The following is a 25112-nucleotide window of genomic DNA, read 5'->3' on the forward strand; positions in this document are numbered from 1 at the left end:
TGATCTCTGGCTTTTCATTGACATCACTTGTTCCTAAAGGTAGTAATAGCCTCAGCAGTCCACCTCTTTGGTCTATTTTGCATTTGTTTTATGTTGAAATGGAGCCAAAAGTTTGAGGCACTTTAGGATAGATCACTGCAATTAAATGGCTCCACTTGGAGATTACTTGCCTCAGTCCTAACCACTCCAACAGCCAGCACAGCCTAACTGTTATCTGAAAAATGGTTGCTAACTCTTATCTGAAAAATGGTTGTTAAATGTTTATTCTGTTGCCATACTACCAGCTCATCTACATCAAGAAGGAAAGCCATGTAGCTGTTGTGACTGAGCTTCCTCTCCTCATAACCATTAGCTGAACATGGCTCTGAGCCTGCTCTCGAGACCCAGCTTGCCCACCATCTGCCCTACACCACGTTTCAGAGCTCTCTTGAGGGTGTAGCATGTTAGCAGTGCCTGGCATGCTGCAGCAGCCCTGGGCTGTCATGGCAGAGGTCTGGGCAGTTTGGGCAATAGTTGAACACTACAGGCTGGTCAGCAGCCGATAACTCCTGGTTAGCTCTTCCTCTGTTTGGTGTAGACTATTTAAGAGCATGCTATAACCAAAAATAAAGATGGTAGCCCATTTGTGGGCTTCTTACCTCACAGTGGAGTTAGTCTGTTGGGGATGATTGTATAAGAAATAATACGGACAGCCCTTTAAAGGAAGGGGCACAGCAGCAAAGAGTACTGGAGAGGGGCTGAAATGGGAACTGCTGGTGAAAAGATTTTTTTTTTTTTGTTTGTTTTTTAAATGAGTCTGGAAAAGCTGTGTGCTAAGTAAGGAGATAAAGGGATATGAAAGGGTGACATAGGTATGCTTTAAGAGGAATTTTCTGTTGTGTGATGCTTGGGATAAAATTTTTGGCAATTTGAGACCAATAAAAATAAATGGCATTTCTAGTGCTGTGCCCACATCCCAGTTTATGAGGCCAACCAGGCCATCGTTCCACAGGGATGTTTTGTTGCCACAGAGATCTGCACAATCACTACATCATCCCTTCCGCAGAGCTTATCCTCGCTTTGCTCAAATCTGTTTAAAAACAGGTCTGATTGAACTAACGGAGTCATTGGACACAAAATAGATGCCACAATGTGAATTGCACCAACTCAGCTCTGTCTTTAAACAGCTTTTGTAAATCAGTTCAGCTTTCCAGTCTGCACAGGGCCTTATCAAGAGGGCTCGTCCCTTGAGAAGGGCGATTTGGGTCAGAGCAAGGAGGCAGGTATGCTGCCCACAGCAGAGGCATTTACTTCCCTAAGAGATTCCTGAACTGTTGACATAGTTCTTTTTTTATGACAGCTCCTGTCCTACTTTTCGGAGAGTGCTGGAGAGCTCATGCTTGCTGTTCTCTCTGCCCAGGAACTGTTGTCTAAATTTTTTTCATCTTTCCTTACCCCAGGCTTACATCAGTAACTAGTTTCACTGCGACAATGAGGGAGGCTTAGTGTAGTTTTTTTATTCGTCTTTACAAAGTTGCCTTCCTTTGCCAACTATTCTCTTTACCATTCAGTTGTCACAAAGCCTGAAGGTAGCATCTGCTTCCTGCTTTCCTGGAAGGAAGATTAATCTGATTAGCCTACAGGGACTTGGGGAGTATGCTGACCCTCTAGTTCTAGTTTTGGGGTGTTCCCCCCCCCACCTCTTCCCCAGGAACTGAAGCTAAGCAGACCCTGCAGTAGGGCTCTGGAGGGAAGTGGGTTTGCACAGAAAGATGTGCCTGCTGTTTCCCAAGATGTCTTTCTCAAAATGAGGCTGGCATTTGAGTTGAGGCATTGCCAGGTGAGCGCGCCCATGAGCTGGCATTGTTGCATCAGCACTGAGCCGTGCCAAGACTGAAAACCACAGTCGGGATTTTGTGCTCAGCATTCAGGAATGCAAAGTGGATGACACCGAAGAAATAATTTCTGAGTTGTTTCTCTTGGCTGCTACCACAGGGCTGGACAGTCTGCGGTTCTTGGGAAGATACCCTGGTAGGAGGTAGCACGGGGCTTGTGGGAGGGAGGGGCTCATTAGTTTTCCCCTACGTCAACCCTAGGGCTGAGGATGGAGAGGAAATGGAGCATCACTCCACCACATTCGTCACTTTTGGAAATGCAGAGAGAATCATATTTTCTAGCTCTATTTTTTCAGCTGCTCTTATGCATTTTCCCCCTTCATCTGTATTGGTCTGCTCTGCATGGAGACAATAGAGATGAAATAAATGGTTTTCTGTGTGGGTTTGTGTTTGGTTTTTTTTTGTTGAAGCTACTACTTTTCATTAAATTACAAATCCAATTCAAATTTCATTTGAATTACAGAGCAATGTCTCTGGGTTGGTCTAAAGAAGTATGGGCTCTGTCTTGCCCTCCTTTCTACTCCTCAGGCTTTCACAGTTGAAATAAAAGGGAGGGGAGAGCTTGTATGGTAACTAACTGTCCAGAGAGTTTTGCAACCATATTTTGTTGTGATTAGTGATGTATTTATTTATTTATTTTAATCTAAAAACCTCAAGGCCTATCTGATATTAGTTAACACTACAGGGGTTACCTGCCGTGTGGGACAAAGGCAAGCTCATCAAACGTTGTATGTAGGAATTGCCCAGAAAGGATGCTGGGATTTTCTCTACCCTTCAAAACCACGAGTTCAGAGCATGTCTTATCCCATTCTTTACTTGAAAGATTTTCAGCCTATAAATATTGATGTTAGGACAGGGCTCCAGTTCTTACCGGAAGTCTTCTTTAAGAAGAAGGAAAACCATAACCCCAGAGCTGGCAGATGATGAAGATGGGTAGGTGATCAAGGGCGTGATTTAATGGTCTGGGAGCTTTGCCAGCAGTGTACATTTTGGAGTCTCTGTCGCTGGCTTTGTCATGCTGCTCTCTTTGGTTGTGCGGATACCCCTGCCTCTGGGGCTGGGCTGTGAGCCTCCTTCCCCCATCCCTTTTTCCTTCTCAAAAGTAATAAAAAAGTAGCATAGATAAATCAGCTGCCTGGTTCACAGGCTCCACAAAGAGTGGCTCTGGCGCAATTGCAGTAGCACAGACGGGAGGACAATTGGAAGGAATCTTGTGCATGGGAGCTTTCTAAGGTGATGGTCTTGCCGAAGCCCATGTCTTCTGAAACTATAGCCTGAGGAACTGATGTAGAGAGAAGGATTGCAGATTTAGGAAATGTGAATATTTGTATGTTTCCAGGAAAGCGCTGTTCCAGTTGAAGGATTTTTCCATGTTATCTAGAGCAGTGACTGTATTTGAAAATTATTTTTCATTCTTGATGTGAAAGACATAATTGAGCTGGTATGTGTAAGAAAATTCTTTTGACAGCAGCCCTTTCAGTTTGCCTGCCTTGGAGGCACTAATGCGCAGCTGCATGGATGGTAATCCCATCTGTCCAGTGCGCACTGCTGAAGGGGATCATGCTGAAATGTGGTTAAAACAAGCTTTATCTGTGGTTGCTGCACGCTTCCACCAGGCGTAGTGCTCTGGGGAGAGCAGGAGTACTCTGTTCTGGGCAGGGAGCCTGGGCGAAGTGCTGGGGAGGGCGTTTGGGTTGTGCTCGGTGTGGCCGGGAGCAAGAAGGGGGATGGGAAAGGATCCGAAGCTCCTACAGTTCAGGAGTTGCTCCTGGGAGACAATTTGAAGTATTTTTAACAATCCAAACAAAGAATGTTAAAGCTGGACATTAAATTTGTAGTTTAGACTTACCATATCACTAGATCATTTTAGCTGGAGGCCAGAATTGAAAAGCCAATGCCCCAGCAACCGGCTGCGGGGCCTGACAGTGCTGCGGCTGGAGGCACAAGTCCCATTGATGAACACGCGGGATCAAAAGGGATTTTGTGCCCTTGGAAATGTTGCATTTAACTAATGGCTTGGATTCAGCCTGCTTCTCATTGCATCAAATGGAGTGACATTTTTCAGCAATTCAGGCCTTATCTTCCATTAGCTGATAATGAAGGGTTGAGGAGAAATTGTAAGCAAAATGCCAACAAAAGCGACCGGTAGTGGTGTTTGTGTTTCATCCACGTTTTAAGAACTGCTCGATCCCGCGGCCCCTCGCCCTTAGCGGGACCGATCTCTGCCCTTCTCCCCTCCGGGCAGGCCGGCCCCGGAGGGCAGCTCTGGCGTCGGAGGGGCCCCTACGAGCGGGCACCCCCGCCCCCCGGCTGCCCGGCTGTGGCGGGGGGGCGGCGAGCGGCCCTGGGACCCCTGCAGGACCGAGCTCACAGCTGGGCCCCAGCCGTCGAGGATCGGGGGGCACTGGCCCCGTTTCCCTTCCGGGGGCGGCGCGGCGGGCGGAGGCCCCCAGCCGGGCTGCAGGGGAAGCGCCCGCCCCTGCCGCCCCCGGCGCGGTAAGATGGCGGCTGCGGCTCAGGCGCTGAGCGGCTCCGGGCTGCTCCTGGCCGCCGCCGCCCTCGCCCTCCTGGCCGTGGCCATCGGCACCGACTCCTGGTACGAGACGGACGCCCGGCGGCACCGTGAGCGCTGCCGCGGCTTCGGCCACAAGCGCAGCGACCCTCCCGGCTCCATGTCGGCGCCCAGCTCGCACCTGCCGCTCCGCGCCCGGCCCCCGCGGGCCCTGCTGCCCGGACGGCCCCCGGCCCCCGCCCCGGCCGCCGCCGCCGCCGCTCTGGACTCGCACTGCGGCCGCCGCTTCAACTCCACCGTCTCTGGGCTCTGGAGGCGCTGCCACCGGGCGGGCTACGAGCCGGACAGCGAGGAGCTCATCCGGAAAGGTGCGGCGGGGGAGTTGGGGGTGGGGGGGAGCCCCGGCCCCGGCCCCGGCGGGGTGGCAGCGGGGCCTCGCCGCTGTCCGTGGTGCTGAGCGTGGCCGCCGCGGCGGCGGCGTGAAGCGGACGAGGGGAGGGCGCGGGTGCAGCCCCCCGCGGCCTCGGTGGCTTCGGGTGTCCCTGGCCGCGGGAAGCGGCGACCGTGGCCCCTTCCCCGATGCCGGGGTCTCGTGCGCCTCCCTGGCGCTTAAAAAGCTGCAGTGCTGGGTGGGACCGCGGCCGGGGAGAGCCCCTTCGGTGCGGGGCCCGACACTCGAGCAGGGTCTTGGTGGGCGTTCTCCCAGCCCTGACACCTTCTTGTTATTGAGCACTGAGGAACGTTCAGTGCTGTTTGTAGCTCTGCGATGCTTGCAGCAAGAGGAAAGTGACCTGTTGTTCGTGTTCTAGCGTGGGGGAGTTCCCCTTGCTGCAGTGGATTGCCAGACCTTCATGGTGGCAGATGTCATTCAGGGTTCCGGGGGTGACAGGAGAGAAAGCTGCGGATCTTCCGCTGTTGTGGCGCACAGCACAAAGCTAAGCAGTTCACGAAGTAGGAATACAGTTCCTGGACCGGATGGTACAAATAATGTAGCGGGTTGACCCACTAAGTCAACATAAATGACATCTAAAACAAGCTTAGGCTAAGAAATGCCGTGTATGGTTAACGATAAATAACAGGACTCGCTGTTCCAGCAGGTACATATTAGCACAGGGAGAGTAGGAGTTGGGAGAAGTGCTTCCACTGAGGCACAAAATGGAAATGCTATCTTAAGAAAGTGGGAGCAGTTCTTCAGTGTGGCTTCCAACTGTGACGCCAGTCCTGCACAGCAGAGGATGGATAGACTGGCACTGTGAAGCTCAGCTCGTCTTTGTCCGTTCTTCCCCATGCACGGCAGCGACTCTTTTAGAATTTCTAGTGCTGTGTGATTAGCTTCTTTTTCTGTTTAGTCTCCTAGGATCCATTTTATGCATTTTCATTTTTATTTCTGTGTTGATCTCATTTCACTAAAAGGCTGCTCGTTAATTTCTCTCTATTAATTGTGCCTGTCATGTAAAATATTTATCTATTTTTTTTGCTTCACATCAAGCCAGATGGTTTCAGCTTCCGTTGAGATTAGCGAAGGCTAGGGGAAGGGATGGGAAGAATACTAGTTTGGTCTCCAGTACTTCTGTTTCTGGGGTATTTTCCCAACACTACAACGATCGGACAGAGAGGCCAGAGTCTGCATTTTGCATGCGTGAGGGCGTTACAGGGTGGTGAATGATCTTCCTCAGCGTCTGATGGATAAAACGGGAGGGACTCTGAATCCAAAAGGTTTTCCTTCTACATTCTTTTTTTTTTTCTTCAGCTGTTCTAATAAAAGAGCTTGCCTTTCCCTACGAGCCTTGCTTCCCTCATATTCTTTGCCCATTAGGTCTGCAGTTGCTACTGCAGAGATTTATGCGTTATCTTCTAGAGGGAAATTATTAACAATAGTTCTTACAGAGTCAGATCTTTAAATAGATATGGCTCTGTTCGTATCCCTTCCCCTGACCTGTTTTACTAGCAGCCTTTCCTTGTTCCCGCTGAGTCTATCTTTGCTCTGCCAGCTGTGATGAAGCAGCCTTTTCTGGCCAGTGGTCAGGTGTGGCTGGGGCAGAGCTGTTCTCTCAAGCACCATCCTACATCTGGGGCTTCCAAAGAGGAAAAAATAGGTGGGGTTTTTTTTTTCCTAATGTGAACTGAAGATCACTACTGCTGTGCACCTCTGAAAGTCCTTCTTTCTTCTCGATTTGCAGTAAGTTTTCAGCTAGCTCTTTAGTGATGTATGATGCTTTCTTATGTTCCAAATACTCCCGAAACTAGAGATTTTTATAGACTTTTAGTGACAGAGGAATAAATAGGGATTTTTTTTTTTGGTGAGAGTCTAGTGATCATTTTGATTAGGGTTTGTACTCTTCATTTTCTAATACCTCTAGAATAAGATTTATTTCCTTTCTGGGTCTCTCTTGAGTTCTGAATAAATTACTAAGTAAGTCCGTAAGTGCTTGTATCCATTTAGATAATTCCAAGGATTTCTAATTCAGTATTTATCTACTGCTACTATTCCAAAGAAGTTCTGTGGAAACTTTCATACTTGAGCATTTTAGCTGATGATGCATATGCATGCATACATTTATATATGATATATATTTTTTAAAAATATGTAAAATATATTTGCTTTATATATTTAAAAGAAAGAAGCAGGAATAAAAAATATAGAGCAAAACTGAGAGGTGGGAAATGTTTAAATCTAAGAGGGGAATGATGTGTGGGATTTCTCTTAAAATGCAAAATCACTATTTTGGAGCTGTGAAAAAATAGATAGTTTCATTTAAAAAATGCAATTAAGAAGGAAAAAGAAGAAATTATGTACTAAACAAATGGGGAAATGGAGATTAGCAATCAGTCGAAGACAGCAGCTAAAGAACTGAAGCACTTGGTAGGGAAACAGAGGATCTGTGTGTGGAGGGAGGGACTCTGTGAGCGTAAGAATTTGAGCACTGTACGTTGTCTTGCAGAGCCTGTGCTGTGTGGGTTACACATCGAGTAACTGATGCTGCCACAGAAAACATTTTGCATGGAGAATTCTTAAGTAGTGTGGTCCTGCCGGGATTTATTATATGCTGTCTAGTGGTCTTCTCTATTAATATGAAAAAAGTGTTACAAAGTGGTGACAGTAGAAAATGATTAATTGGGAAAGATCTGTTCTAATAGACTTCTTTGGGTGGCTTGGTGGGTTCATTTGAACAACACACATTTAATGTGGGTAAATTGAAGGAGTTAAAAAAGAAAAGGTTTATGACCGTTCATGAACTGGGCATTTTATTGCTTTTCAAGCTTGCTCTGAAAAGGCTCTGAGCTGGGACTGGTAGGTCTCACGTATACTGGGCAGAAGAACGACTGGACGCTTAAGGAGAGGAGCAGAGCAGCTTGTGGAAGTAATGAGGCCCTTGAGGGAAAACTGCTCAGTCCTGCTGCCTGTGCTTCCCATCCTTTCCAAGTGATAACAAACTGGGAGAGTTACAGGAATGACTGTGAGGTCTGTAGGGCATCTATTGCAGTGGCATATTTAATAAACTCAGTCTGGTTGATCATGGCCATCGGTAAGTACGATCTCTTAGTAAATACACTCTGTAAGAGTTGTTGTGGTGTTTTAAAGGAGGGTTGATTTACCAGCTCTGGTGGCCTTTAGGTCACGATGTGGACAGAGTGATCCTACAGCTGTGATGCCCTCCACAGTCCTGGGCAGAAATGGTGGGAATAGGCCAGGGAGCTTCCGTGCCCGCTTGTTCCTGGGGCATGAGAGAGGGGAGGGCCAGACCTCAGGGTGTGCTGAGCCCAGGATTACAGACTGAACGTGTTACAGAAGGCCTGCATCTGTGTTTCCAGGTGTCTGGCAGCCCAGGCACAAGGGGCCTGTGCTCTGCCTGAGTATCTGGAGGTCCAGAAACTCTTACTAGCCAGCATCCTCTGATCGTTCCCAGCCTTCATATTCAGTCAGGAGAAAGGACTTGTCCAGGGACACTGACATGCAGTGTCCCAAGGGTTGTGAGAGGGTACAGGGAGGGAACCTACCTGCAGTTGCAATTCTGAGGGAAAAAAAAAACCCAACACACTGAGGACAAGGTGTGAGCAACAATGTTGGCTGTGGGAGGGCGTGTTGCTTGGCCATGAACGTGTCAATGTGACACTGCCAGATGCAGTTCATTGCTTCTGACGTTTCTTTTTTAATCAAGAAAATTGCACACATGGTGCAACTTGCACAGTGTTCTTTTAAACTCCCTAAGAAATGCTCGGATCAGGCTGCCTGTGCGACCGTTTTCTTGTACACGTGCTTCGTGGTAAGCTAATGACACGAGCACCTGCCCCCTTCTGTCCTGTATTCTCAACTTACTCGCGTGCCAAAAAAGATAACGCTCGCTTACTTGCTGTTCACTGCATGACTCCGTTCTGTTCAAGCACTTGCCTGAAAGCAAAGGTTTTAATTTTGGCCAGCTTTCGTAATGGTGCTTGTGCACAAAGAAGAGTGAAATCCCGTTGCTAGCAGGTTTCTGAACTGGAGGGCTGGATGCTGCCCCTGTTTATAGACTGGGGTTTAAGGTAGGTAAGGGCTTAGGACAAAGGACTTACTGGAGTAACGCTGAGATACCTTTGACTTCGTGATAACTTTGAGACTGCAAACCTGATTTTGATTTTTTTTAATCTTTTTTTTTTTTTCTTGAGTACATAGAGAACAAGGTGTTGTATCACTCTGAATGCAGCCTCATGGAGCACCTGGCTATATTTGAGTGTATTGTCTCTCTGCAAATTAGACTTAGAGATTCACTCGGGAAATGGGAAGCATGAACAAGTGGCTGTAGATGCAAAATCTGGCTACTCAGAATTGCCTGGGTGCATGTTATAATTTTCTGGGAGAAAGTGGGGAGGTATTCAGCTGAGAGGCCACCCTCACTGCTTCCCTCATCCCCTTGCCTACCTGTTTCAGCTTTTCTAGCAGACCTACCAAGAGAGACCTCCCTTGTTTAGCCTACGGTGGCTTACACCAGAGCAGGTCCAGCCTGTGCTCTCAGAGAAATGGGAATCTTATCCAAAAAAAATGGCTTGCTATGGTGTAATCAAAGGCTGTCACCAAGCCCATGGATTAGAGGTCAGAGCTGAGCATAAACCCTAAAATGAGCTAACTCCTTAGCTATTAGTTTTGCAAACTTGCTGTTTTACTGTAACTTTATGTGCCACCTACATAAAATTAGCACTTTGAACTCTGGGGAAGAAAGGATTAGGAGTAAAGTTTTTAAACCAGAGGCAGAACAAATTGATATTTGAAAACTTCTAAATAACCAAATTTGTATAAGAAGGTGGAGAGGTTTTATTTTAGCCTCCATTTAAACTCTTGTAATAAGACAGAGCAAAGATTTTCTCAGTGACGTTTTAGCTGAGGAGTCCATAGCTTTGATCATGAGGGATGTACATCTCTAGTCTTTGATTTTTCTTTAATGAGCTGTAAAAGTAGTAATCCTTGCTCTTATATGAAATACTGCTTCATGTATCGTACTCTTATCATCAGAATATGTAAGTGCATAGATCTGACTTTTAATGAATCCAGTGCATTGTAATCTAAAGTCTGATGTCATTAGTTTGTAGCATAGACATGTTCAATAACACACGTAAGTCAGGCCAACACTGAAATTTAATTCAGTCAACAGTTAGAGGTGAAATTTAGTTAGACATTGTGATGTGCTGTATGTGGCCTAAGTTCTTAGTTCAGATGTTTACGGAGCTTTTGCAAATGAGCTGGCCTCCTCTGATACTGGGTTGTCTTGCTGATCCGTTTGCTCAGGCAGAACTGCAGGCTTGTTCTGAAATAACCACAAAGAGCGTGCGCTGCTCCGCAGGGTCAGGGGCGAGTGGCTGAAGATGAAGGGCAGCAAGTCTGTGTGTCAGGGGTGTATCGCTGCCAGCGCCCTGTGGTGTCAGGGGAGGCGGCAGGGAACTGAAGGAGGTGGTGGGAAGCGCAGACAGGGACAGGGACCCACTTGAAATGCTTTGTTGCTCAGAGGCTTCTGGAACTCTAGCTTTGAGTTCCTCCCTTTTGGGGCACACTTGTTACATGTCTGCTTGTTCCACTCGGAAATAAATGTCATTCTTTTGTTCGTGTGGGTCAGTTCAGATCACCTTTCCCTCCCTGGCCTGATGGCTGGAATTGGCTCGGCTTCTCGAGTGCAATTCCTCATCGTGTGAAGCAGGGGCTTCCTCTTCGCAGGTCCTTGAGGGAACCAGGTCAGTACAGTCCCAGCCAACATTGTCAGAGAACTAAACCATGCTTCCCATTGCTGCGGGGGCAGCATAAAGCCCATTTGTCTCCTGGGTTTTGTAGCTCTTTTGCGGAGCTGGTCACTGCCTCTGCGGCTCCCTGCTAGTGATTGTTCTTAATCAGCTCACTGGCCACCTGATTGTGTCTGAATGGTTCTTCTGCCCCAGCATTCAAATAGCAGTAATGAGCACACAGCCATTGTTTAAGGGGAACTTTTTGTGCTTTTTAGCTCTCTTACCTTTCTGGCTATTCTCTTCCACTCCACCATCCACGTTTATTCTCCTGCTGGGCCCCGGCTTTATTCATAACAGGGAGGGCAAGGCACCTTCCTCTCCGTTCACCCTCTAGGGTCTTCTCTGTTATCAGTTGTTTTCTAATCTAAAAATCCCTTTCAAGAAGAGTGAGCATTTGCATCTGGGGTGCATCTTTCTTTAAGCTATAATGCAAACAAACCTACTTGGGTGCTATTATTCAAAGAGCCAATGACTGCTCGGGTGAATTCAGACTTTTGTCCCATGCAGTTCACTTCCCAGCTTTCATTCCAAATTTCAAGTGATTGGACTCTGTCTTCTTAGAGACAAAGCCGTCCTGTTGGTACTTGGCCGTGTTCTTGTCTCCACAGTCATCCCAAAGAGATCATGCCAGTTCCTTTGGGAAGCTTCTGGAGCCGTTTTTGGTGACTGCCAGTTATTGTTTAACTTCAGCTCTGCCTTCTTGGAGCCTGCCTGGGTCAGCCCCTTGCTCCCTCCTTGACGGTGTCTATTTGTAGCAAGGCTCCCTCCTCTCCTAATGCCTGAAGACTTTGAAGCGAACAGCTCTTTTTTTGTTCCCTTTGCTCTGTTCCTGAACTGAGGCTTCCTCTGTGTGAACTCTGCTGGGCCAGGAATTCAGCAGCAAGTGCAAGGCGCAGGGGTTTCGTGCTGTTTCACACTGATGTCTCTTTTACAGGAGTTATTCAGCGCTGCACTGCTGTGAAGTACCACTACACTTCCAGCTCTCTGCCTCGCAACTTACCCATCAACATCACCAACACCATCCGGCAGGACGAGTGGCATGCGCTCCGTAAGTAACCCCAAGCGGCGTACAAGATTCTATGGATTACTTGATGCCTGAATGCAATGCCAGGTGAGGGCTCTGAATCAGCTTGCCGTCACTGGGCTCTAAGCATAAATACCTATTTGTTAGTGAGGAAGGGCAAGCAGCTGATGGTGTAATTGGAAGGGGCCATGAGATTTGGAGGGGCTTAAGCAGTGAATTCAGGAATACAGGTGTGTGTGTAGTGTGTTGCAAATGTCATCATATTGTGGATCTGGGGACCGACAATGCCTAGCTGGCTTACAGCAAAGGTGCTGCATCACCGTGTAGCCTGTATAGGAGACCATGTTGCATTTTTTTGCGTGCACACCAGTGACGTGGTGCAGCTCTTTTAGGGAACATCTTGGTTTGTCTTTGCAACCTCCTGTGACCAGCTCTTGTCCCACAAGCTGCCTCATGTGGAAGTCCTTCCCGCACAGATGACTGACTTGTAGCCTGTCAGTGACAGTGATTTAATTGTTTTTTTTTTTCTGCTCCTGCTTTTCTCTGTGTTTGTTTTCTGGTTCTGTTGCCTCACATAATTCTGCCGAGCCCCTGTCATGCGAGCCTCAGTGCTGAGGAACCCCAGCTAGAGACTGAACTAGGAAGAGACAAGCACAGAACTTGTATTATGGATGGCAAAGTGCTGTTCGTATCACTGGAGCCCAAGCTTTTTTATTAGAGCTTTACTGGAGTTTTTCCCCATCATCCTGTATTGATCTGCTGTCTGCTTCGGTCCTCCCACCATTCCTCTTTCCAGTTCACACTGCCTGCCTTCCATGCACTAGTCCTTTACTTCTCTTCAGCGTCCCCTCTCACTTCTTTTATTTCTATTTTCAGCAGACACTCACCCAACAAACCCCATCTCAAAGCAGCACACTGCCAGAAAAAAAAAGAAAAAGCCCGTGCAGTACTAACATTTACAAATCGTTGCCGAATTCATAATGCATCCCTTCTGTCCCGTGTTGGGGAGTATTTGGCCAGTAGTGCTCTTGATGGGGACAGGAATGCTTACTAGTTGTACAGCAGGAGGGAGTCAAGTTAGCTGGATTCCCTTTGTTTCAGTGTAATGGGCAAAGTGTCTGCCTCAGAGAAGCTACAGGAGTCATCCATGCGTGAAGTATAAACTTTAGAACCAGCAAATCTAAATCTATCTGGACTCTCCCCAGCTGTCCTGTCGGGTGCCGCCATGTTCATGGTCTTCTTTCTTTTCTCCTTTCTCTTTCCTCAGATCTTCGGAGGATGACAGCTGGCTTCATTGGCATGGCGGTCTCCATCATCCTGTTTGGGTGGATCATTGGTGTGCTGGGCTGCTGCAAGCAGCAGGAGCTCATGCAGTATGTGGCGGGGCTGCTCTTCCTAATGGGAGGTGAGAGCCTTTTGCTTCTACTCCTGAAGTCACCACAGTCAGCACTGGTGGCTGGGGAGGTGCTTTTAAAAGTGAAGTCAGCCCGTAGCAAACACGTGAAGCAGTTCTTAGTGCAGCAAACCATCAGCAGAGTGCAGTTACCACTTCCAGCACCGAGCAGGACCTGTCCTGGCATGGGTATTTGCATGTTGCTGAGTAGACTCTGCTGAATGTACACAAGCCTTCTGCTCTGGAGAGCTGGTGTGTAGCCACAGGGACCATGTGTGTGATGAGCACAGTCCTTGCCTGCTCTGAGTATATGGACCCTGTAGCTCCTGCAGACAGCTCAACTCAGTTTGCCCTAGCAAATCTTAACAAAGAGAAAAAAAAAAAAAAACAAACCAGTATAGAGCACCTTGCTGCTGCTCAGACATGCTCACATCTTTGGGTCACAACGAAGTCCCAACCTAGCCAAGCATGGAGAACCCTGGCCCAGCAGTAAGGACCCGAGCTCATGTGTTACATATGTTCCCCCTGGCTAGGAGCAGACTTTCTGTGTAGCTAAAGGTCTTCTGACCTTTGATGGTTCAGCTCAAAAATGGGCAGTGCTTTGTTTTTATTTGAAAGTGGCATACTAGCAACAAACACACCAAAAGAGTCAGCTACTGAGATGCGTCAAGGATGGGGACTCTCAAAGTGCAAGCAGTACATGGGCAACTTTCAATTATGAAGAAGAAATAAGGCTCTGCTTAAAAGCCAGAGCTGGTACCCTAGAGGCCCAGTGTCAACATCTGTAATGGCTGCAAGCAAGGAACCTGGTGATAAACCAGCATCAGTACCAATTAAACAGGTAGGTGTGACACTCGTTCGGTGCCGCTTGTTGGAGTAGGGTGAGGTGAATCGTCCCTTGCCATAGGTGAGCCTTCTCAAAGAGTGGGGTGGTTTGTTTTTTTTTTTTGAGGAGCTGCACAGCAAACCACCCTGCTGACATGACGTGATGCTAGAAAGGCTGGAAGTTAGGCTTGTGCATGATCATCTTACATGCTGCTTAACTCCAGTTTCCTTTAGGACCATTTTCATTTCTTTATAGCACAGCAGTAAGAGAGTAGTGTAAGTGGAACAGGCAGAGTGCATCCCCTTCGAGTGCTTCTGCACTTACCATGATGGACGTGCTGGCAGCAGTTAAGAGCTGTCATTAGTATTTAGACACAGATCCAGAGCTGGAAAGTGGTCACCTTGACCTTGAGTCTAGTGTACTAGCGTGTATTAGCCATTCTAGAGTGCCTTGTGGTGTAAGTTTCTGCAGCTTTTTTGCTCCTCTGTAGAGGTGCTTAGTGAAAGCATAGCAGATGACAAAAAAACCCTGGGCATTTTCTGTAGGCCTAGGCTACAGCTGGCAGGAGCCGGCACGTTCTTAGTAGAAACCAAGCAATGCTGCACTTCGCAGCCCTGGGCTTCAGCTGTTTACCTTCCATAGGAGAGACTGCCCAAGTGCTGCCAGGAACCCGATGACTTTAGTCATTGGAAATAAATGAAGTCTCAGCAGAATTGAAGCATGATGAACGACACCTGGCTGAATTTGAAATAGCAGCAGAGGCTGGTAGGGCAATATTGGTTATTTGTGAAATGAGGTATCCTGTAGTCCTACAGATTTTGCCTTTTCTTTTTTCCTTTTCTTTCCCAGTTGTATAAGAAGAGTGACTGGTAAGACTACCAAAAAAAAAAAAAAAAGTAATTCTTGATTTTGAAAATTAATGACTTTGAAAATATCGGGGGGGGGGGGGGGGGGGCGGACCCAGCACATAATTAACCTGTCTGAGGGCAGTGTAGAATCCTCTGGCTTTTCTCCTGCAGGTACCTGCTGTATCATCTCACTCTGCACATGCGTAGCTGGGATCAATTTTGAGCTCTCTCGCTATCCTCGCTACGTCTACGGGCTGCCGGAGGACATCAGTCATGGCTATGGCTGGTCCATGTTCTGTGCCTGGGGAGGCCTGGGCCTCACCCTGCTGGCTGGGTTCCTCTGCACATTGGCCCCGTCACTCAACACTTCTCGGGCGTCCGTACAAAAACCCAGACAAGAAAATGGGGCCGTGTGACCTGAGGGAGTGAGGAGAGACTCTGGAAAGCGCAGCCTGGGCAGAGCTGTGGGTTAACACCAGGAAGAGGTGGCATGTCAGCGTGTGGAGAGCAGTGCCAGCGCTGTGGAAATACCAGCCCATGGGATGCTGCTACAGCCTCCAGTCGTGGACAGACATTGCAAGTAACTCCAGGTTTGAATTATTGCCAATTTTCTCACTGATGGTTTAAGGGGGACAGTTCTTTTAAATTTTTTTTTTCTTCTGTTTACAAGGGATTAAGTCCAAGGCTGTGGCTTTTTTTCTTTTTGTGCTGTTTTTTGAACTGTACCTCCATGGTCCTGTTCTTGTCCAGTTGTAAGGGATGTTTACGCACCAACTCTATTGCTGCAGGTCTGTGCAATTCAGACCCAAATTAGGGTAAGGAGCTACATGAAGTTGGCTTGAACACTTTTGCAACAGGCGTGTCTAGTGTTGGCTCAGGCCATCATTTCCCAAAAGAACCTTGATCGAAGCCGAGGTTTAGGCCAAAGAATTAGCCCATTCTTAGTATTAATTCATTTAAATCGGGAATCTGTGCTATTCCATGCTGTGGTATCAGCTATTTGCTCACTACTAAAGCTGTTTCCAAAAAGAGCTTGCTGGAATTGAGCAGCCAGGCTCTAAAAAAAAAAAAAAAAAACAAAAAAAAACAAACAAAAAAAACAAACCAAAAAACCCAACTCTTTCTGGCTTTAGGAAGGGAGGGGAAAGTTTTCCTTAGCTTCTTATACAGGTAAGGGTACTCATTTGGCTAACTAACATATATAATGGAGAGATGTATACAACGTGCAGCTTATAACTATTCCACTCGAGGCCAGGGTATATTTCTGAAAGCACGTCATAGTTTGAGCTGCTGGGATCAACTTTCTCCCCCCCCGCCAATTAACTTGTGGGTGCAACCTCTGTTCTGTGAAAGGAGATGAGTATTTCTCCCTAAGCTGAAATAGCCACACGGCTAAAATGGCAGATATACAGCCCCCTCTAATACTAACGTCCAAAGGAACCGCAGTGTATTTTCCTCAGGAACGCGTGGCTTCTGCTCACTTCACCACTCACCCCTTTCTCATGTCAAATGCCCCCTGAGCACAGGGTGTGAACACGTGTGCTCTGCTGGAACAAGCTCCCTCTCCAAAATGAGCAGTAAGGACCTTGGAACCAGTGCAAGTACTAGGGCTAACTCAGGAACATCAGCCACAGTACTTTGGGGTGCATTTTTCTTTCATTCATCTATTCTTTCTTCCCTCACATCCCCGCCCCTCTCCCAAGTGTCCAAAAACTGCACAGGTAAAGATGAGATGGCCAGCATTTGGAGATGTTTACATTGTATTTAAAATACAATACAGTGGCATGTAAGATATTTAATGCTAAAGTCAGTGTATTTATGAAAAGTGTAATTTTTAAATGGAAGTTGTACTTCTCAACTGGCATTAAAAGTACTGAAAGACTTGCTCAGTGGATGAAACCTTGCATTCTTTCTGACTAATTACCAGACTGATTCACCAGAGAGCTCACATATGTATCATGGTGTTAAAGCTCCCAGAGTTTAAATGACCAAGTTAAAACATCATTTATTCACGTGTGAATCGTGTTCATTGTTCCCTTGCAAAATGAGCATTAGTTCAAAAGTTTCACAGACTCTGACAAAGCTGAACAGTCTGTTCACTGGCTGCACAGGTAAAAAACAGGGGATGCTGTGTCAGCTACAGTTCACCAGTTTCAAAGTATACTTACTGCAGTATAACCTGTTGGTCCTCATCCAGAAGTAGCAGAGCAGGATTTAATCCAGTTCTAGCAGGAGGAGGCTCCAAAGGCAGAGTGATGGGCACTGTGGACAGGAGCTTGTCACCTTCGTTTTTGCAGGTAAGAACCTTTTGTAGAACCACCAAGCAAGGGTGACAGCCCTAATACATCACAGATTTGTTTTTAGAGGGAAAAAATGCTTTATTTTTTCCAGACAGAAAATAACTGGTAAAGTCCGGTCTAGTCCTGGCCACAACCTTGACTGGGCAGAGATTACGCATAGTATTGCAGGTTGGCTTTTTTCTTTGCTTGAACCTCTAGAATTCCTTCCATGTAGTCCTCGTGGGTGAGCTCTGTAGCTCCACGGCGGAGGGCAATCATCCCCTGCCCAACGAGACAGTATTTAGAGAGGGCATGTGAGCACCACATCAGTTCAAAGTAGTTACTCCATGCTAGCTTTCCCATTTCCCTCCCACCAGCGCTGGCTGATGTAGGGAACTTACCGCTTCAACGCACACAGCTTTGCACTGGGCTCCATTGAAATCATCTGTGCAGCGAGCCAGTTCCTCATAGTTCACATCAGGGCTGATATGAGTGGGAGAGGGGGGTGGGGGGGGAAAGAAGTCTGAGAACATGTACCAAATACAAAAAGCAAGGTATGGAGCTTCTAAAAACCCAACAGTGAGCTCTCAACAAAAGGGAGTGCCTACCGCTCCACAGCCCTGAGCTACAGTCGTGAGTGACAAACATAGCCCCAGAAGGCCATGCCTTTTCCATACCTGACATTCATTTTGCGTGAATGGATCTGCATAATTCTGGCTCTGGCCTCCTCATTAGGCATTGGGAACTCAATCTTGCGATCTAATCGTCCAGAGCGGAGCAAAGCTGGGTCCAAGATATCAACCCGGTTGGTTGCAGCAATCACCTAAGTAGAAGCAGAGTCATCAGTATGAGGCACCTGGAGGACAGGCCTCCCCTCCTCAAGGATCCACCAAGTGTCTTCCCTGGACATTATTTTCCATCCCCTGCTAGAGCGCCCTGGACCTCAGTAGCACTCTCTGCTAGATCCCAACCTTGACTTGTGTGTTGGGCTGGAAACCATCAAGTTGATTAAGCAGCTCCAGCATGGTCCTCTGCACCTCTCGATCGCCAGCCTTCTCACTGTCAAACCTGAGGAGGAAACAACAGGAAAACTATCAACGTGAACCTGACCACCCTACCCCTATGCTTTTAACCACAAAAAAAAGACAGAATGACTGCAGCTCACACTCCTTGGCCAAGGTCTTAGATTCCTCCTTGAAACTACAGGAAAACCTATGTTGATGAGGACTGCGACCAGAATAACTGTCAGCAGCAGTTAAAAGTCTTATTGTGTCCTTAGGGCTGAATGGGGCTAGTGTTGTCCAGGCTCAAGTGGTAAATGAGGGTGCACATCTCCATGTGCCTGATGCAGTTACCAGAAAACAGTTTTATACAGCAGGAAACCATCAGATAGATGTTAAGTCTCATGAACTTCACTCAGGAGCCCAAGGATTGTGACAACTGCTATCTATCTGTGACTGGCTTTACACTCTGTTTCTGAATAGGCCATGCTTTAAGATAGGCTTCCCTCATAAGCACAGGCAAAGGGGGCTGCTAGGCAGCTCCCAAGAGCTTTACAACATGACCTACACCTCACCTTTTAGTGCCAATGGCATCCAGTTCGTCAATAAAGATGATGGAAGGAGCTTTTTCTTTGGCTAAAGCAAAAGCATCACGTACCAGCTTAGCTCCATCGCCAATAAACATCTGCACAAGTTGTGGACCCGCAAGCTTCAGGAACGTAGCCTGGGAAGTGAAAGAAAATCCTGTGCCTTGTTTCTCAATAGGGTCAGTTCTGAGTACTACAAGAAGTCCTTAATTAATTAAAACAACCAAGGAAGCAAACAGACAAGAAAATCCCAGTCTTTATAACACCAGTTATAACACTTCTCCCCTTGAAGGTGTTCTTATTCTTTTTCAGATACTATTTTACAGCAGTTCTCGCTTTCAAAGGTTCCTTTTACCTTGGTCTGGGCAGCACATGCTCGAGCTAAAAGCGTCTTCCCTGTTCCTGGAGGCCCGTACATAAGGACTCCTTTGGGTGGCTGTATACCCAAGTTTTCAAATTTCTCCTTATGATTCATTGGCAGGACAATGGCCTCCACGAGCTACAGCAGAAGAAAAATATTAATACATAAACCCATTCTCCTCCACAGATCTGCTTTGAGCTGAAGTTTAAAGACCGTTGTCCTCAGTCACACCAGAAACGAAACATAAAGTATCACCTCTTGGATTTGTTTATCCAGCCCCCCGATGTCACTGTACTGCTCTGTGGGTCTCTCATCCACCTCCATGGCTTTCACTCGTGAATCGTATTCAGTAGGTAGAGTCTCCAGGATCAAGTAAGAGTCTTTGTTCACCCCCTGTAAACACAAGTCCTTTGGTTTTAACAGGCCCTTCAGACAGCAATTAATAAACACACAATCCAAGATGATTCACTAGACCTCAAGGATGCCTGAATAACCAGCTTTGAAACTGGCACTCATCAAATCACCACAGCTTGGCAGAGTGAACGTCACAGCTAACCTAGCACATTTCAGAGAAAGAGGGGTCCAGTTTCAGCACCTAACTGTATGATTGTATGTACGAAGAACACACACCCCAAACTACTTTTCTGTACTACAAATATGAACCCATAACATCTTTTAATTTAAATTTTATTGTAGAGATGGTCTTGGAGAAATCTGGACAGATTTGTCTCTTTTCTAAAGGGCAAGACATACACAATTTTCTGGCCAACATCGTATCTAACAGCCACAACAGCATCACTCACCACTAGGTCTCCAGGCTTCAACTTCTCAGCATCAACCAACCCAATAACAGGCAGGAAATACGTCTGTAAGAAAGGAATCAAAGTAAGCAAAACCAGCCGTACTTTTCAGCGCTCCTCACACCTCGCTGGGCACATGGATCTTACCTGGCGCGTAGAGGTCTTGATCACTGCACACTTGCCCTTTCTCTGGGAATCCAGGTCAATGTTTGCTCCATCCTCCTCCTGGTCATTGGGGTCAACATCCAGCAGCTGAAAACCAGAGTGAGAGATTTCATGACGATGTAACCAGTCTAGCAGGATGACCCCAGGATTAATGCTTCTAAATTACATGCAGTAGGAGAAATAAAACTTCCCACCATCCATCAGCAGCAGAATCCTGAAAGCATGAAAGCCCTCCTATAAAAATTCATTTCTTCCTTACCTCATGAAACAACACACAACAGCACACAGAAAGACACTATAAACTTCAGAACAAAGTAGTAGCTAATTGCACCGATCTCTCCTCTCATTACAGTAGCTCACATTAAGCCTTAAGTTTATTAAGTTTTAAAAGACTAGTACAAACCAAACTCCTTTTTTTTAAAAAAAAATAGAAAACTATCAGCATTTTTTGGCTTATTGGCAAAATTACTGGATTACAAAAAGAATGTGATACAGTAATAGAGCCACTGCTTTCCATTCGCTGTGTCAGAAGTTTCAGAAAGCACGTACCAGGTTTCCCATCCCCAAGTCTACACTAAGCAAGGCTGTGTCACCCTCTGATGACCGTGTTACGCACAGATGAACAGCAGCCAAGAGCTAAGCAAAGACCCAGACAAGAAGTGGGCAAGTGATGTGCACTTCCAGGTCACAAACAAAACCAACAGGAAAACCTCAAAGTCCTGGCTCCAGGAGCATCAGTAGTTTGAGAATACGCCATGTCTCACATTACTGATGAGCTCCCCTGCCCTTCTCCCTCCCGATATGTATTGCGCATGCTTCTCATGTTGCTGCAGAAGAGCACGTGGCACTCACCTCAATAACATTAGAGACAAGGTACGGCAGGGTTTTGTTCACTTTGATCTTCTCACTGTTCTCTTTTATCTTGTCTTTCATGGCCTGAAGCTCATGGGTCACTCTCAGTACTTCGCTCTTCATGATCTGGTATCAATACACAGAAGAAAGAGATAGGAATAATATCAGAAGATTAAGGCAAGATAAAATTAATACATTATTCCAAAAGTAAAACAGTTATAAAAACATATGTCTGAGGAAACAGTGGGTATAACAGGAAACATAATATAAAAAGAGGAAATGCCAGCAAATTAACCCAAATTGGTTATGAATCAAGGCTACACAGTCCATTCTGGTCTCCAACTGATCAATATCCCTAAGTAATTTGTTCCCAGTGTCACTGGATGACCGTAGCCTAATAAACGCATCAGCTTACAGGGCTGCAATATGACCTAGATAAGGATTTGACCTAGATAAGGCACCCGTGTTTTGGTTTTTATTTTTTAATATGTACAGATATACAGGTAACTAGATATACATACACATGTGCCTATCTAGATGCATCCATATACACACACCTATTTTAAAGTTATGTTTTGCTGGGTTAAAAGAATTGTGTGCTGGAACACTGAAGTGATGACATGCAATATCACAGGAACAAACAGAAAAACCCTGTACTGAAAGTATCACAGTACAGAATCAAAGTAAACTGAAAGTATGAGCAGAACTGAGGCTTATGTCTACTGAAAGCAGTGGCACTAGCAGCACCTTTGCAAAGAGATGTACCACCACTGCTTCCACTGGAACACAGAGAAAGAGAGGTGCCATATTAGTAAAACTGTTCTGTTCTGCAAGACCACAGATCAGAGACGTACACAGGAGAAACAAACATTATTAACTGCCTCTGTAGGGGAAAAAAAACTTTTTCTTTTCCTTAAAACATTCAACATTGGAGTAACAGCCAGTACTTGTTGCCCACAAAGGTTAGCCAGGTCCTCTGGGAAATAGCGGAACTCACAGGACAACTCAGGTTGAGAAGGACCTCGGAGGGTCTCCTAGTTCAACCTCCTGCTGAGAACAGAGTCAGCTGTGGGCTTTCCCTAGGTTGTTCAGGGCTTTGCCCAACTGAATCTTGAAAACTTCCAAGGAAGAGACTATACAATTTCTCCAGAACAACCTGTTCCACTGTCAGACTGCCCTCACAGTGACAAGGTCACCTTCATACCCCTGTGAAACCTCTAATTTTTTTCAATTTATGACCAGTAATTTATGGTTTGAATTAACCTTGGCCTAGGCTTCGTTAAGACATAAAACCTTTCTACAGGAAAAAAAAAGAAACAAATCAAACATATATTAGTAGCACGACAGAAAGCTCAAATTCCTACATCTTAATATAATTTCAACTTTTCTGAAGTTTTTACTACTACTGTGGTCAACAGCTCAATGTCCAGATGGAGATCACTGATGACTGCTGCCCCTCAGGGGTCCGTACCAGGACCTGTACTGTTGAATGTTTTCATCAATGACAGATGGTGGGATAGAGTGCACCCTCAGCAAGTTTGCCGAAAACACCAAGCTGTGCGGTGCGGTTGACACGCCTGAGGGACAGGATGCCATCCAGAGGGACCTGGACAAGCTCAAGAAGTGAGCCCATGTGAACCTCATGAGGTTCAACAAGGCTAAGTGCAAGGTGCTGCACATGGGTCAGGGGTCAATACGTGTTGGGGGATGAAGGGATTGAGAGCAGCCCTGAGGAGAAGGACTTGGGGGCACTGGGGGATGAAAAGCTGGAGATGAGCTGGCAATGTGTGCTCGCAGCCCAGAAAGCCAGCCGCATCCTGGGCTGCATCAAAAGAAGCGTGGCCAATACAGGTATTTCTCAGTGCTGTCTGGCTGATGCCCACACAGTTTCCCCCCCTTTCCTGGTTAGTCATGCGGTTTGAAAACACATAGTTTGTGATCCCCGCTGAAGTGACTGTAGCACCAAACGGTCTCAGGAGATCTGGCTACATCTGAATTTGCTTACGAGATTCTGTCTAATGGGGAAATCCACTCTTCTCTAAAAAACTATCTTTTAAAAACTCTTGATGCCTAGGCATAATACTGTGCTGTAACACATACTTATTCATAGGACAGAACTATTACAGGAGCCAGTACAGAATCTCTTACCTAAAAATGCAAAAAATTTAGAAATCTTATTTAATAAGTTTATTTAATAAACACAGTCTAGGAAACATTCAAGGAAAACTGCATGAAGGGAGAGCACTAATAAATGCTTCTCAATTATGATGCTCTTACTATAAAATAGAGAAGGCTGCTTTTACTCCTTACTGTATTCTGCAATTTAAAAACAAGACACACATTTATCTTTGCTGTCTTTAAAGAACGAGAAAATATGTTAATAAGTCCGAATGACTTGTGAAACCTGAAGCAGTGGGATGAAGTTGCTCCGTAGAATTTATGAAATCATTTATCTCAATGTTGCTAACATCAAGCAGTAGAGACAAACTTATACTAAAGTTGAAAGTGCTCTTTTATGTGAAATGGGTCTACCTTGGGACAGGTCTACCCAGGTCTGGCCTATTTAACATCCTTATGAATGACATAGATGAGAGGATGGAGTGCACTCTCATCATGTTTGCACATAATACCAAACTGGTGGGCACAGACCCTGTGCTCAAGGGCAGAGCTGACACTCAAGAGAGACTAGAGGAACAGGCATACAGAAACCTTACAAAATTAAAGGACAAATGTAAAGCCCTGCACCTGAGGAGGAAGAGCACCTTGCAATGCCGCAGGCTGGCAGTAGGCTGGCTGGGGACCTGCTCAGTGGAAAGGGACCTGAGGATCTCCATGGACAATAAACTGTACAGAAGCCAGCAACGTACCTAGACAGGAAGGGTGGCAAACAGCATCGCAGGTTGTACTAATAAGAGTATAGCCACTAGCTGGAGAGAAGTGATCGGCCTCCTTTACTCAGCACTTGTTAGATCCTATCTGTTCAGTTTTGGGCCCCCCTATACAGCAAAGACATTGATAAACTGAACTGAGTTCAGCATAGGGCCACTATGATGCTCAGGGGGCTGGAGCACAGGCCCTGTGAGAAGCAGCTGAGGGAAGTGGGCTTGTTCAGCTGGAGAAGAGTACCACTAGGAAAGGTATAAGGCAGACAGAGCCAGACACTTCACGGCAGTGCGTGGCGGGCAGATGAGACAACAAAGACTGAAACAAGAGAGGTTCAGGCTCTGTGTAAGGCAAATCTCCATCCTCACAGAGACAGTCAAGCAGTGGCACAGAATGTCCAGAGAAGTGGACGTTCTGTCTTTAGAGGCTTTCAAGATCCAACCAAATAAAGCCTAGAGCAGCCTGGGTTACGGCTTCGAGCAGCAGGTCAGACTAGAGATCTTCTGAAGTCCCTTCCAAGATGAATTACCTGATGATCCCACTTCACCCAGGCCATGGAACAGGCTCCCCCCTTCCCCTGTGCCTAGGAGAGTGGGGATGACTTGTGTACCTTTAGCTAAAGCTTCCCAGCTACTAAGGCTCTGTAGAACAACCGTCCCCTCGGCTTCCCCGGGCCACAGCTCTTTTACTTGCTATTTCTGCCCTACCTTTGCGGCTTACTGTTCCTCAGCCTACTAAACCTCGACCCAATCTACTGCATCTTGTTTTCCATTGCCCTCGTTTCTGCCCCCACGGATGTGTTAGGCCCGCCCCCACCCAGCATCAGCAGCGCAGGGCTCCGGAGGGCGGCCCCGCTGCCGGCAGACGGCCTGGCCCGGCCCAGGCCCCGCTCCCCGGGCCAGGCTCCACTCCTCGGCCCCAGCCCCGACCGGTACCTTGATCTCGCTGTCGAGGAGGCGCGTGCGCTGCACGATCTCCTCCGTGGACATCTTCAGCACTTCCTCGCCGACGCCATCCTGGGGGGGCACAACGGCAGCGTCACCCTGGGCCCGACCCGCGCTTCGCCCCTCGCCTCGGCTCGGCTGCTCCCCCAGCCCCGCCACCGCGCCCGGCCCGCGGCCCCCGGCCCCTCACCTCGGACTCATCCCACACCGACGCCATCTTTCCCCCAGGAAGCGAGCGAGCGCACAAGGGCGGTGGATTCCGGGCGGCAGATTCCGCGCTCCTCGCCCCGGCAGCAGGGCGGGAAGGAGCGGGGCAGGCGGTCCGGGGGCCTCGCGACCCCTCTTCTGCCTCGGCGCCCCGCCGCGGCCGCGACCCCTCCGCCCCCACCGCCCGGACAGGGTCCCGACGGATCTGCCGAATCTGCCGCAGGGGGGTGGCGAGGGGGAAGCCGCCGCGCAGGTCACGTGCCGCCGGCCAAATCTGCTGAGTGATGGCCCCGCCGCCATCTTGGTG

The 25112-nt window shown here is 47.3% G+C and overlaps 2 protein-coding genes across 2 annotated transcripts; one reads left to right on the top strand and one right to left on the bottom strand.

Moving 5' to 3' along the window:
* The first annotated feature begins 4360 nt into the window (after window positions 1-4360).
* On the top strand, window positions 4361-15385 carry LOC104475390 (transmembrane protein 178B). Its single transcript, XM_086748365.1, has 4 exons — window positions 4361-4754; window positions 11570-11683; window positions 12927-13064; window positions 14898-15385. The coding sequence occupies exons 1-4, from the start codon at window positions 4376-4378 to the stop codon at window positions 15140-15142; spliced, it is 876 nt and encodes a 291-aa protein (XP_086604491.1). The 5' UTR covers window positions 4361-4375; the 3' UTR covers window positions 15143-15385.
* A 1083-nt stretch (window positions 15386-16468) lies between these two features.
* Window positions 16469-25022, bottom strand: PSMC3 (proteasome 26S subunit, ATPase 3). The gene is made up of 12 exons (XM_086748364.1): window positions 24789-25022; window positions 24590-24670; window positions 20772-20897; window positions 19902-20006; window positions 19758-19820; window positions 19210-19347; window positions 18949-19092; window positions 18582-18730; window positions 17977-18073; window positions 17683-17828; window positions 17407-17488; window positions 16469-17287 (listed from the first exon to the last, which is right to left on the bottom strand). Exons 1-12 carry the CDS (start codon window positions 24813-24815, stop codon window positions 17177-17179), a joined length of 1269 nt encoding a protein of 422 aa, XP_086604490.1. The 5' UTR covers window positions 24816-25022; the 3' UTR covers window positions 16469-17176.
* Between the last annotated feature and the right edge of the window lie 90 nt (window positions 25023-25112).

This window comes from Chlamydotis macqueenii, chromosome 5 (assembly GCF_036417535.1).
Source record: "Chlamydotis macqueenii isolate bChlMac1 chromosome 5, bChlMac1.mat, whole genome shotgun sequence".
In the NCBI taxonomy this organism is placed as follows: domain Eukaryota; kingdom Metazoa; phylum Chordata; class Aves; order Otidiformes; family Otididae; genus Chlamydotis; species Chlamydotis macqueenii.